Below are 12932 nucleotides of genomic sequence, written 5' to 3' on the forward strand. Positions count from 1 at the left end.
CTGGACTGCAGCTTCCTGATTTTAATCACTCTGCCATAGGCTGCAGTGTCTTCAGCTGCCTGCGTCCTAAATTCTGGAATTCCCTCTTACAACAGAGGGAAGACTCCCCTTATAACCAACTTCTTTGACCAAGGTTTTGTCTTCTGAACAAATATCTCTGCATGGAGCTCGGTTTCATATTTTGTTTTATAAAGCACCTGTGAAGCACCTTGGGGCATTTTATTATTTTAAACATGAATACAGGGTGGCACAGTTAGCACTGCTGCTTCACAGTGCCGAGGACCCGGGTTCGATCCCGGCGGTTGAATGTGGAATTTTCACATTCAACCCATGTCTGTGTGGGTCTCACCCCCACAACCCTAAGATGTGCAGGGTAGGTGAATTGGCCAAGCTAAATTGCTCCTTAATTGGAAAATAATTTAAAAGTGTGATGCACTATCAATTACGATGAGACGAGAGTAGAATGTAATCGAGACTTTATTACACAGATGTGTGGCCTCCTACAGCAGCTGACAAAATGGCTGCTGTTCGGAGAGCACACACATTTATACTCCGCCTACTGGGCGGAGCCAGCAGGCAGGGATCTACCCCCGTACCTGTGGTACAGGGGCCTTACCGTAATACCCATATATACAATATAATACAACAGTGGTGACTACCACAAAGTGCAGTAGAAATACAAGGGTGTTGCTGTCATAAAGCTAAGTAATTTTCATCATGATCATGGCTGATCATCCAACTCAATAGCCTATTCCCGCCTTTCCCCCATATCCTTTGATCCCCTTCACCCCAAGTGCTCTATTTAACTGCTTCACGAAAACACACGTTTAGGCCTCAACTATTTTCTGTGGTAACAAATTTCACAGGCTCTCCACTCTCTGGGTGAAGAAATTTCTCCTCATCTCTGTCCTAAATAGTCTGCCCCATATCCTCAGACAGTAACTCCTGGTTTTGGGCACCCCCACCATCGGGAACATCCTTCCTGCGCCTTCCCTGTCTCGCCCTGTTAGAATTTTGTTAGGTTTCTATGAGGTCCCCCCTCATTCTTCTGAACTCCAGCGAATATAATCCTAATTGACTCAATCTCTCCTCAAAGGTCAGTTCTTCCATCCCAAGAGCCAGTCTGGTAAACCTTCTCTTCACTCCCTCTAAAGCAAGAACATCCTTTCTCAGATAAGGAGACCAAAACTGCACACAATATTCCAGGTGTGGTCTCACCAAGGCCCTGTATAATTGCAGCGTGACATCCCTGCTCCTGTACCTTCATTAGAGAGTAGCTCGCAGGAGACCTGATAGAGGTATACAAGATTATGAGGGGCATAGACAGAGTTGATAGTCAGAGGCTTTTCCCCAGGGTAGAGGGGTCAATTACTAGGGGGCATAGGTTTAAGGTGAGAGGGGCAAGGTTTAGAGTAGATGTACGAGGCAAGTTTTTTACGCAGAGGGTAGTGGGTGCCTGGAACTCGCTACCGGAGGAGGTGGTGGAAGCAGGGACGATAGGGACATTTAAGGGGCATCTTGACAAATATATGAATAGGATGGGAATAGAAAGATACGGACCCAGGAAGTGTAGAAGATTGTAGTTTAGTCGGGCAGCATGGTCGGCACGGGCTTGGAGGGCCGAAGGGCCTGTTCCTGTGCTGTACATTTCTTTGTTCTTTGTTCCCTCTACTGTCCATCCCCCAACTTAGTTTGATTTTCAAATATGGGTGAATTGTCACCTCATCGGTACAAACATGTGTAGGCACAGGGGGATTTCAGAATTCCTCAGTTACAAGTATTTTGAAAACCTCAAAGGAGCTTTTTAATATGCAAAGTAAATTACAAACTCCGGTACCTTTTGCATATGTCCACTGCCACTCAAGTTATATTCCACGGGGCATTGCAACTCGCACAGATAGTGCGGGTATCGATTGGAAATGACATGGCATGTGGACACCACGTGACGGGGCAGCGTTTGGAAAGGAGTAAGTTCTGTTGTTAAAATTGTTGCTGGGCACTCCTTGACGTTCACAGACTGTTTAACTGAATAGTGAAACTGCCGCCCTGGTTTTATTTCAACGGATTTAAAAGGACACCAAGAATGTCAGATGTTGCAATTCTTGTCAACATCTGGCTCCGGGTTTTCCTTATTGTCAGCACCCCCCCGCGTTGCCAGGCTTACAGGTCTGACCACTTCGTGCAAAGTTTGGACTCCACCACCCAGTTTAATTAAAGCAAAGGAGTAAGTCGCGTTCAGTTGGGTTAAGTTTTCTTGTCTGCAACAAGTAAAATGCAATGCACACGTTTTCAACCATTCCAATGTTTTCTCTTTCAAGATTACAGGTGAGAATGTGTCCATCTTGCGAGCAATGGACTCTTCCATCTCCATTGGCAACGGCCAAAACAACACCCTGGAGACTGTGGGGAGTCCGGGACGGTGAGTCCGGGACCCGGGTGATTGACACCAACCTGAGAAACCTAACCGGATCGGGGGCAGGGGAAGTGAGGTTACACAAAGGAGTGAAATAACTCTGTGCATATCCTGTAATAGTTTGATTTGACTTCGTGAGCAGTAATCCGGATCAGTGGCTGAAATACTTTGCTTGCAGTTGCTGATCTGGATCAGTTTCTCAGCTGGAAGCAGAAGTAACCTGTTCATTGATAGTCACAATGAACCAACGCATTGGTAACATGGCTGAGATCCTGGCAAACGAGCAGTTTCTTCTAAGTGAATTGTAAGTCTCTTCATGATTTTTTGAACCACTGAATACAGTATGGATTTTTAAAATATAAATTTAGAGTACACTATTCTTTTTTTCCCAATTAAGGGGCAATTTAGCCTGGCCAATCCATCTACCCCACACATCTTTTTGGGCTGTGGGGGTGAGACACACACAGACATGGGGAGAATGTGTAAACCCCATACGGATAGTGACCCGGGGCCGGGATCGAACCTTGGTCCTCTGCGCCTCGAGGCAGCAGTGCTAGCCACTGCGCCATCGTGCTGCCTATGAATACAGTAAGGATGAGAAACATTGCTTATCTACAACCCTGTAATGGACCACAAGTCATTGGATAAGAGTAGGAGCTTCCTTTCCAATCCTTTGATATACCTCTCCCCCAGCCTTGTCATCCGCTGCATGTGTGCTGGCTCCCATCGTGGGTCCAACTGCCCTCTCCTGTTAGTGTGGTAACTTAAACACAAAAAGGTAGTCGAAATGTATTGTGAAAGTTAATTTTTTTAAAATATAAATTTAGAGTACCCAATTCCTTTTATTCCCATTAAGGGGCAATTTAGCGTGGCCAATCCACCTACCCTGCACACCTTTGGGTTGTGGGGGTAAAACCCACACATACGGGGAGAATGTGCAAACTCCACGCAGACAGTGACCCGGTGCCAGGATCGAACCCGGGTCCTCGGCGCCATGAGACAGCAGCACTAACCACTGCGCCACCATGCTGCCTGAAAGTTAATCTTTAATATCTAAAAATAATGAAGTTTAAAATACCCGTAAGGACTCAAAAATAGGAGCAGCTAGTTAAACATCGAAATAACAGTGACAGAATAGAATTAGAACGAAGGGCAGTTAAATACAAAAATACACAGGTAACAACAACTAATGATGTCACAGCACTTGCTGATCACATCAACAATGGATTTAAATAAGAAGATGCATAATAATAACACTCCATAACACTCCCCCCCCCCCTCCCCCCCCCTTGGTGGATTGACGATGCTAAATTACCCTTAAGTGGAAAAAAAAAATTGGGCACTCTAAATTTTTTTTTTTTAAAACACTTATCCCCCTTAAATTATAATCCCCCTTAAAGACAGAAATACAATGAAATTAATGCTTTAATTAAACATCAGTCGTCAGGAGCTTTGCGACTATGCTATGATTTGCACAGATTCCGTCAACTCCTCCACTTTGCCTTTCATGGTGTACAGCACTGTCCTTGGTTTGAAAAAGTGAGGAGCAGCTTGAGGATCTTTGAACAATTTAATTGTTGTGTCCCGCAATGTAATCTGCTTCTCTTTGAAAACCTCAGGATATTTCTGAATGACATCACTTTTGTCTGCTTTATCTCACCCCAGTTCAACTGAATTGTCTTGAGCCAGTCATGCCCTAGTTTACTGGGCTAATGCCCTTTTACTACCTGGAGTAGCTTCTTGGCTGTTATACAATAATAATAATCTTTATTGTCACAAGTAGGCTTATATTAACACTGCAATGAAGTTATTGTGAAAAGCCCCTAGTCGCCACACTCCGGCGCCTGTTCGGGTACACCGAGGGAGAATTCAGAATGCCCAAATTACCTAACAGCACATCTTTCGGGACTTGTGGGAGAAAACCTGAGCACCCGGAGGAAACCCACACAGACACAGGGAGAACGTGCAGACTCCGCACAGACAGTGACCCAAGCCGGGAATCGAACCTGGGACCCTGGAGCTGTGAAGCAACAGTGCTAACCACTGTGCTACCGTGCTGACATTATATGTAATGCCTACCTCTAACGCTCCAAGCAATGGTATAGTTTCGCCAGTGTACATCTGAGGGTTGATTTCTGCCTGAGTAGGGTTGCATGGAGCTTCAAATCTTTCTGAAGGTCTCTTCACTGATTATCGATGCAGAAGCTTCTGTTTATCATCTGTCCATCGACCTGCACTGTCGCATAAATAGGCTCTGCACGCCCCTCACTCATATTAAACATGTCATAATAGTGCTCTCTGCCTGGCCTGAGCTTTCCAAGTGAGCACCATTGACAGGCTTCCTTGCATTTAAAACTCCCTGCTCAGTCTTTGACTTTCTCTTGCAGCACCCCTTTGCTAAATGCCCCTTCTTGTTGCACTGGTGACAAACAGCATCCATAAACTTACAATGATTCACACAGTGTGACCCTCCACACCTACAAGTCACCATTCTTCGTGTGCGAGTGTAAACAGTAGATATGAAAAGGGTTTTTGATAATGAGGAACTTTCTGATTGATCCCTGCTCCTCTCCTCACTTGATGCCCACAGAACCAACAGTTTTTGCCATAATCAGTGTGAAGTCTGGCAAATTATTTTTACCTTCTTCTGCCGGTGGGTGATGAGGTCAAGTAAACTGCCCCAACCTCCAGCTGGCTCAAGGTTATCCCAAGCTCCTGATGCTTCAGACAACTTAGTGACACACCATCCAATCAGCCATTAGGAAAGACAAAAATGGATAAATATTTTCATATCCTCAGCTTTATTTAACTTTGTTTCCCTCAGATTGAAAGATGCCAATGCAAGACTAGGATCGTAACTCCATCCTCGGTAACTGGTTTTACTCTGTCCCTGTGAAAAGGAGTAGGCCATTCAGCCCCTCAAGTAGAAACAGGAGCAGGCCATTCAACTCCTCAACTAGAAACAGGAGCAGGCCATTCAACCCCTCAACTAGAAACAGGAGCAGGCCATTCAGTCCCTCAACTAGAAACAGGAGCAGGCCTTTCAAACCTGGGCTGCACGGTGGCGCAGTGGTTAGCACTGCTGTCTCACAGCACCAAGGACCTTGGTTCAATTCCGACCTTGGGTGACTGTGTGGAGTTTCCATGTTCTCCCCATATCTGCATGGGTTTCCTCCGGGTGCTCCGGTTTCCTCTCACAGTCCAAAGATGTGCAAGTTAGGTGAATTGGGCATGCTAAATTGCATTTTAGTGCCCAAAAAAGGTCAGATGGGGATGGGGGGGGGTGGCATGGGCCTAGGTAGGGTGCTCTTTCAGAGGGTCGTGCAGACTCGATGGGCCAAATGGCCTCCTTCTGCACTGTAGGGATTCCATGAACCCACCATTAGAAACAGGAGCAGGCCATTCAGCCCTTCAACCAGAACCTGGAACAGCCCATACAGCCTGTCAACTCGAACCAGGAGCAGACCTTTTCAACCAGGAAGAGGAACGGGGCTGGTTTAGCACAGGGCTAAATAGCTGGCTTTTAAAGCAGACCAAGGCAGGCCAGCAGCACGGTTCAAATCCCGTACCAGCCTCCCCGAACAGGCGCCGGAATGTGGCGACTAGGGGCTTTTCACAGTAACTTCATTTGAAGCCTATTAATGACATTAAGCGATTTTCATTTCATTTCAGAGGAGGATGGCCAATCAGCCATCCTAGGATGATTGATGAGGAACGGGAATAAGGCCATTAAGTGGCCTTAGTCATTTAGTGAAGGTTTTCAGTTATCTCAGTGAAGTAATATGGCGGATTTTACTGATTTTTTACAATTCTATTGCTGTGTTTTAAGGCCACAACCTGCAAAAGCTCCTTGGAGACGGAGGGAACCCTGGCAAGATGTTGCTATCACTGACCTAGAACCAGATGATGGATTGCTGGTGACACATGTTAATCAAACCAGTGGGCTGTTGGTATGTTGCAGATCTGATCAGATTGAGGATTATTCAAAGAAAGATGTTCAATTTTGGGTTACATGTTATGGCACCCGGCATTGAATCTTGCTTGGTGTCGCTGGAGGAGGAGCTGGTGGTGGGGATGCATTAGGAAACTGAATTCCACACACACCCTATGCTCAGCTGTTGAAGTTCCACACTGGGAGCTCACCCTGACCTATTGACCTTTTTTTTCTTTCATTGAGGTTTTACCTAAAAATCAGAACTTGGTGACTTTACATCGAATTTACAGTGCACAAGGAGGCCATTTGGCCCATCGAGTCTGCACCGGCTCTTGGAAAGAGCACCCTACCTAAATCCACACCTCCACCCTATTCCCATTACCCAGTAACCCCACCCAACACTGAGGGCAATTTTGAACACTAAGGGCAATTTAGCATGGCCAATCCACCTAACCAGCACATCTTTGGACTGTGAGAGGAAACCGGAGCACCCGGAGGAAATCTACGCACACACGGGGAGAACGTGCAGACTCTGCACAGACAGTGACCCAGCGGGGAATCGAACCTGGGACCCTGGAGATGTGAAGCAATTGTGCTAACCATAATGCTACTGTGCTGACCTTGTTAGGATCTTCCTGTTGATTCCCTTATTGCCCCTTTTCTTTATTTTTGCTGTTATCATTTTTGATCCATGGCTGCTTATTGGACATGTTAAGAAATGAGGTTCACTAGGTTGATTTAAGAGAAGAGGGGTTTGTCATATGATGATAGATTGAAAAGTTTAAGCCTACACTCTCTGGAATTTAGAAGAATGAGGGGAGATCAAATTGAGGTGCACAAGATGTTAACAGGTATGGATAAAGTAGATGTGGAGCAGATGTGTCCTCTTGTGGAGCATTCTAGAACAAGAGGTCTTAGGATAAGAGGTAGCAAATTTAAAATAGAGTTGAGGAGAAACTACTTCTCCCAAAGGGTTGTGAATCTGTGGAATTCGTTACCCCAGAGTGCAGTGGATGCTGGGACAGTGAGTAAATTTAAGGAGGAGTTAGACAGATTTTTAATTGATAATGGGTTGAAGGGTTATGAGAACAGGCAGGACGGTGGAGCTAAGGCCATGATGAGATCAGCCATGATCGAATGGCGGAGCAGACTCGATGGACCAAATGGTCTAATTCTGCTTGTATATCTTATGAACTTATATATCTTTTAAGTCAAGCAGCAGAGAGAATGAGGAATTCAAGAGGTTGCAACAGAATTTGATGCTGGTTTCCAAACAGTAGCCCCATACTTTGTGGCACCCGAGAGATGGAGTGGAACTATGTTTTGTTGTTTGGCTGGTGGCCAATGAATTTGCCAAAATACTGTATTCTGCCTGGTAACAGGTGGTTATTGGATCCTGCCTGAGATCCAGAGACCCAAGGAAAGCAGAATTGAGACCTGGACACACAAGGACAAGACACACACTATCTCTCTCTCTTATTATTTTCACCCCTCTCCTCCCATCTGTGTTTGTCTGTCTTGTGTGTGTTGTGTGCATGTAGAGGGTGGGGCAAATTAAAGTGAGGGATGAGGAATTAGATAATAGTTAACCAGTTGTATTTAGTGCATATTTCATAATAGTCCTTGTTACAGATAAAAAGTAATTGTGTTAAAGCTTACAAACCTGGTGACTGTAATGTTTGGGCAGCCACGGGCCAATGACTTTGGGTATTTTTCTAAGAATTATTGGTTAATTCAATTGTGTGCAACTCCAGCTCCAGTGGGCTTGTGGGGGGGGGGGGGGGTGCTGGAATTAACTGTGCACAAGCTCAGGGTGTTGTAACAACTTGAAAAACAAGGTTACATTGGTATCACTTGTTAACATTATTAACTGTGAACAGAGATCTTTGCACATCACTGGGAGTTTGGAACATTGAACACTTTGTATCTAATAAATATTTAGTGACTCCTGGTTTATGACATTCTACAGGGGCTGTAATAGTAACATTTGGTAATGGCTTGATTCTTTTTCATTTCTTAGAATCATACAGCACATAAGCCATTCAGCCCATCACATCTGTGCCAGTTTTTTCAAAGAACTATCCAATTACTTTTAAAATATTATTTTATGGGATGTGGGCATCACTAGCAGGGTAAGCATTTGTTGCCCATCCCTAATTGAGAAGATGAACTGCCTCACTCAATCTGGCGCAGGTTCTCCCACAGAGCTTTTGGGAAGGGAATTCCAGGATTTTAATTCAGCTACAATGAAGGAAGTGTGATATATTTCCAAGTTAGGATGACGTGTGGCTTGGTGGGGAACTTGCAGGTGATGGTTTTTCCATGCGTTTGCTAACCTTGTCCTTCTAGGTGGTAATGGCCATGGGGTTGAGGCACATCCCTGCTGCCCTTTCCCCATTACCCTTCAATTTTTTCCTTTCCAAGTATTTATCCAATTTTGAAAGTCCAGTACTGTAGGCAGCACCTGAGGCTGTGGTCTCTCATCCTGAAATGTTGACTTTTCACCATGGCCGCTACAGAGCACAGACGGGAAACGGGTGTTGGCCAATGACAACCAGACATCAGAGGAGTGGCTGACCAATCACAGCCTGGAACATCAAAAGTTGACACTTCACCACCTTCTAGCGCACAGCAGGATCGTCACGTGAGTCCAACAGATGCAACAGCAATTAGCGGGAATTATATTAGCTAAAGTTCAATTTCACTTAATTCCACCCCCTTCTCTTTCCCTTTAGGAACAAGGATGAGACAGACATTAAACACTTACAGCTCAGATTGGACATTATTGATAAGTTTGAATCCAGAATTCACCAGTAAGTATTTTTCTGGTTTACTTTATTGTATATTTGCTTTATAAATGCAATACGATTGCACAGAAGCAGAGGGAATGGTGGAATGGTGTCTGAGATTTGGGTGTGACTGAGAGAGGTGAATAGTCTTGGTTAATATCTGGGGTTGAGATGGACGTCACAGAGAGGGAGGGATGGGGGAGAGATGGAGTGATCACAGTGATAGCAAAGAGCAGAGAAAATAAAGGGGACATATAGAGGACTATCTGGGGGAAAAGAGATACATATTTTTAAAATTATGCATTTCTATAGTGCCTTTTACAACCCCAAGACACTTCAAAACACTTTACAGATAATGAAGAACTTTTTGAGAGTTACTGTTGATATGTAGAGGACAGGACAAAATAATATAAAGGATGTCAAAGCAGAACATTTAGAAATACATGATACAATCAAGCAGAGTCAGCATGGCTTCGTGAAGGGGAAATGAAGTGGAAATGAGCAGGGTAGATTAAGGGGAACCAGTAGATGTAATATACTTGCATTTCCAAAAAGGGTTCAATAAGGTACAGTACAAAAGGCTGCTTAATAAGATAAGGGCCCAGGGCAGCATGGTGGCACAGTGGTTAGCACTGCTGCCTCACGGCGCCAAGGTCCTAGATTCAATCCCGGCTCTGGGTCACTGTCCATGTGTAGTTTGCACATTCTCCCCGTGTTTGTGTGGGTTTCGCCCCATAACCCAAAGATGTGCAGGGTAGGTGGATTGGCCACGCTAAATTGCCCCTTAATTGGAAAATTTAATTGGGTACTCTAAATTTAAAAAAAATAAGATAAAGGCCCATGGTGTTGGGGTGGTTTAGCACAGGGCTAAATCGCTGGCTTTGAAAGCAGACCCAGGCAAGCCAGCAGCACGGTTCAATTCCCGTACCAGCCTCCCTGAAAAGGTGCCGGAATGTGGCGACTAGGGGCTTTTCACAGTAACTTCATTTGGAGCCCACTTGTGACAATAAGCGATTTTCATTTCATTCATATATTAGCATTGATAGAGGATTGGCTAACAGAGAGAAGACAGAGAGTTGGGAGAGGAAGGGCATTTTAAGGGTTGCAACCTGTAGCTAGTGAGAGATTAAAGAAGAAGTATTTTGTGACCTTGGGATGTCCCAAAGGGTTTTACAGCCAGCAAAGAACTTGTTGAAGTGTAATCACTGATGGAGGGATAGAGGTATCCCTTTCCACAGCAACAATTCAGACACAGCCTGTCTGTATAAATTGTTTAAGGATAGCTTCACCCAGTGTACCCTTTATGGACAGTTATATCTGGAGCTCGCTCTCGGTGCAAAGGTTTTTCCCTCGTGGAGTTAGCTCAGTGACATCCTATCGGAATCACTAACTCCCGAGTGTTGGCGCGACAACATTATTTTAACCACAGGCATTGATTTCAGTAGAAATCCCTCACACACGACAGAGGTAAATGTTTCTCCATGTGGCTATTTACTCAACAAGAACCTGCCACCCATCAGTGGTTAAGGCAGTAAACCAGCTACGACAATTGAAAACACTCTCACTCTCTGATTTTGTCTCATCATTTTACCAGCAAAAACACAAAAAGGTTAAAGTTCACATGCGTACCCTGAGTAAATGAAGATTTGAGATCACCGACCTCACAGTGGTGTATGTTACTCATTTATTATTCAGTGTTCAAAATTGCAATTTGCTACATTTGGATTCCCAATTATCTCAGGAATCTCTTCCAGCTCTACAATCCTCCTAATTCTGGCTTCATGAGCATTCTCAATTTTATTTTTCTACCAGAGGTGACTACGCACTCAGTTGCCACGACTCCAAGTTCTGGAATCCCCCCCTCACAGACACACCTCTTTTTCCTGCTCTTTAATAATAACAATAATAATAATCTTTATTGTCATAAGTAGGCTTACATTAACACTGCAATGAAGTTACTTTGAAGATCCCCTAGTCGCCACATTCCGGCACCTGTTCGGGTACACTGGGGGGGGGGGAATTCAAAGCATCACGCTTTGACCAAGCTTTTGATCACCTGACCTAATGTCTCCTCATGTGGCTCAGTTTTGCATTTGGTTTCATATTGTTCTCGTGAAGCGCTTTGGGACATTAAAGGCTCTTTATAAATATATTGTTCTTCCTGGTGGGAAGACAGGCCAAGTCATTGTCCTGACCCATTCCATTCAATATTTCAGAATGACTGACCTCTATCACCAGCGGATGGAATGGCTGCGGGAAGGAAGCAGAAAGGTTAGCTTTCCTACTTTGTGATCACAAATAGAGTCATACATTGCACAAAGAGACCATTCGATCCATCCACACCTGTGCCGGCTCTCTGAACAATTATTCCCAGTGTCTGATTTTTTTTCTTCCCAGAGCCCTGTGTGTAATGCAGGAATGTGGGATAAGTGCATTTATTAAAACAGGAACATCCCATTCCAGCTTAAAAAGCCTGGTTTAAAATTATGGCTGGAATATCAGAAGGCTGATTCTAGGCCCGAGCTTCTGTAGCATGAGCCTGTATACAGGAATGAACGTTACCAAAGCAACCCTTAAAAGTTCATGCCAGGGCAGCACGTGGCGCAGTGGTTAGCATTGCTGCCTCACGGCACCGAGGACCCAGGTTCGATCCTGGCTCTGGGTCACTGTCTGTGTGGAGTTTGCACATTCTCCCTGTGTCTGCGTGGGTCTCGCCCCCACAAACCAAAGATGTGCAGGGTATGTGGATTGGCCATGCTAAATTGCCCCTTAATTGGAAAAGAAAATGAATTGGGTACTCGAAATTTATTTTTTTACATTTTCATGCCGAATATAAATTCTTGACAGAACGCCTGATTAATAGCGACTGCATAATCGGATTCCATATTTGTTACAAAATTCTGGTATTTTTAACCAGTGTTTTTGCGATTGCAGCTGTTTGATAATTAGCATGAATAACATCAGTTTTTGTCGGTAATAATGACATCGGATTTTATGCCGCTGTTTTGGGGGATTGTGTGACTGGAATTTTGACCAGTTTTCCCCCCAAAATGAAAATCATAATCAGTGGCCTTATTATAATTCATAAATCTACCCTTAATCTTGTATCTGCCGCTAGATGTTTGGGCTGGTGAAAGGTTCTCGAGTCGGCCTGCTTATCGACTCCTCTGCTGCAAATTGCGGACTTGGACGACTGCAGGAGTTTCAAACAGCTCTTCTGGTCAGTGTGATGGCAGCTTGAAGGCTATTATGTAAAAAAAAACATTGCATTTGGAACAGCGGGTGTGTGAGCGATTACTTCTGGTAAAGATTTAAATGTTTGACTCCCTGGTGCACTCTCAAGTTGAACTCCCATGTCTTGATTCACAGTGTTTGCTGGATGAACAACTCTGTCACAGGAAGCAGTTTTATTTCCTCTCCTTTGGCAGTGACCTCTCCGCATTGTGGGAGACCCCGCGGAACGTTAACGTTCGCACGTAAGTGTTCTTTCATTCCGTCCTGTGTGTGAGCTTACGTTGTGCTCAATGTCCCTATTAATAAAGCCCAGAATATTATCGGCTTTATAAACTGCTCTCTCCACCTGTCCTGCCACCTTCAATGATCTCTGCACATATACAACCGGGTCCCTCTGCCTTTGTGGCTCGGTATCAGATTTTGGTTGATAACGCTCCTGGGCAGTGTATTGGAATGCTCTGCAACAATAAAGTTGCTATATAAATATAAGTTGTTGTTGCAGGAGAAGTGGAAATTGAAATTCCATTGTTAATGTTGTCGTTCTAACACTTGTCGTCCTTCT

The 12932-nt window shown here is 44.5% G+C and overlaps 1 protein-coding gene across 4 annotated transcripts in view; it reads left to right on the forward strand.

The window, feature by feature from the left end:
- Window positions 1-2324: 2324 nt before the first annotated feature.
- vwa3a (von Willebrand factor A domain containing 3A) overlaps window positions 2325-12932 on the forward strand; it is a 52094-nt gene continuing 41486 nt past the window's right edge. For 2 of the 4 annotated variants that reach the window (XM_072481475.1, XM_072481476.1), the window contains exons 1-7: window positions 2327-2717; window positions 6243-6363; window positions 8867-8991; window positions 9083-9160; window positions 11353-11407; window positions 12255-12356; window positions 12506-12612. In XM_072481475.1, coding sequence (XP_072337576.1) covers window positions 2653-2717; window positions 6243-6363; window positions 8867-8991; window positions 9083-9160; window positions 11353-11407; window positions 12255-12356; window positions 12506-12612 — 653 coding nt within the window. In that variant the 5' untranslated portion in view covers window positions 2327-2652. Of the gene's footprint in view, window positions 2718-6242; window positions 6364-8866; window positions 8992-9082; window positions 9161-11352; window positions 11408-12254; window positions 12357-12505; window positions 12613-12932 lie in introns of all 4 variants that reach the window. The other 2 variants (XR_011935850.1, XM_072481477.1) reach the window with 2 other exon arrangements.

Source organism: Scyliorhinus torazame, chromosome 17 (genome assembly GCF_047496885.1).
Source record: "Scyliorhinus torazame isolate Kashiwa2021f chromosome 17, sScyTor2.1, whole genome shotgun sequence".
NCBI lineage: Eukaryota > Metazoa > Chordata > Chondrichthyes > Carcharhiniformes > Scyliorhinidae > Scyliorhinus > Scyliorhinus torazame.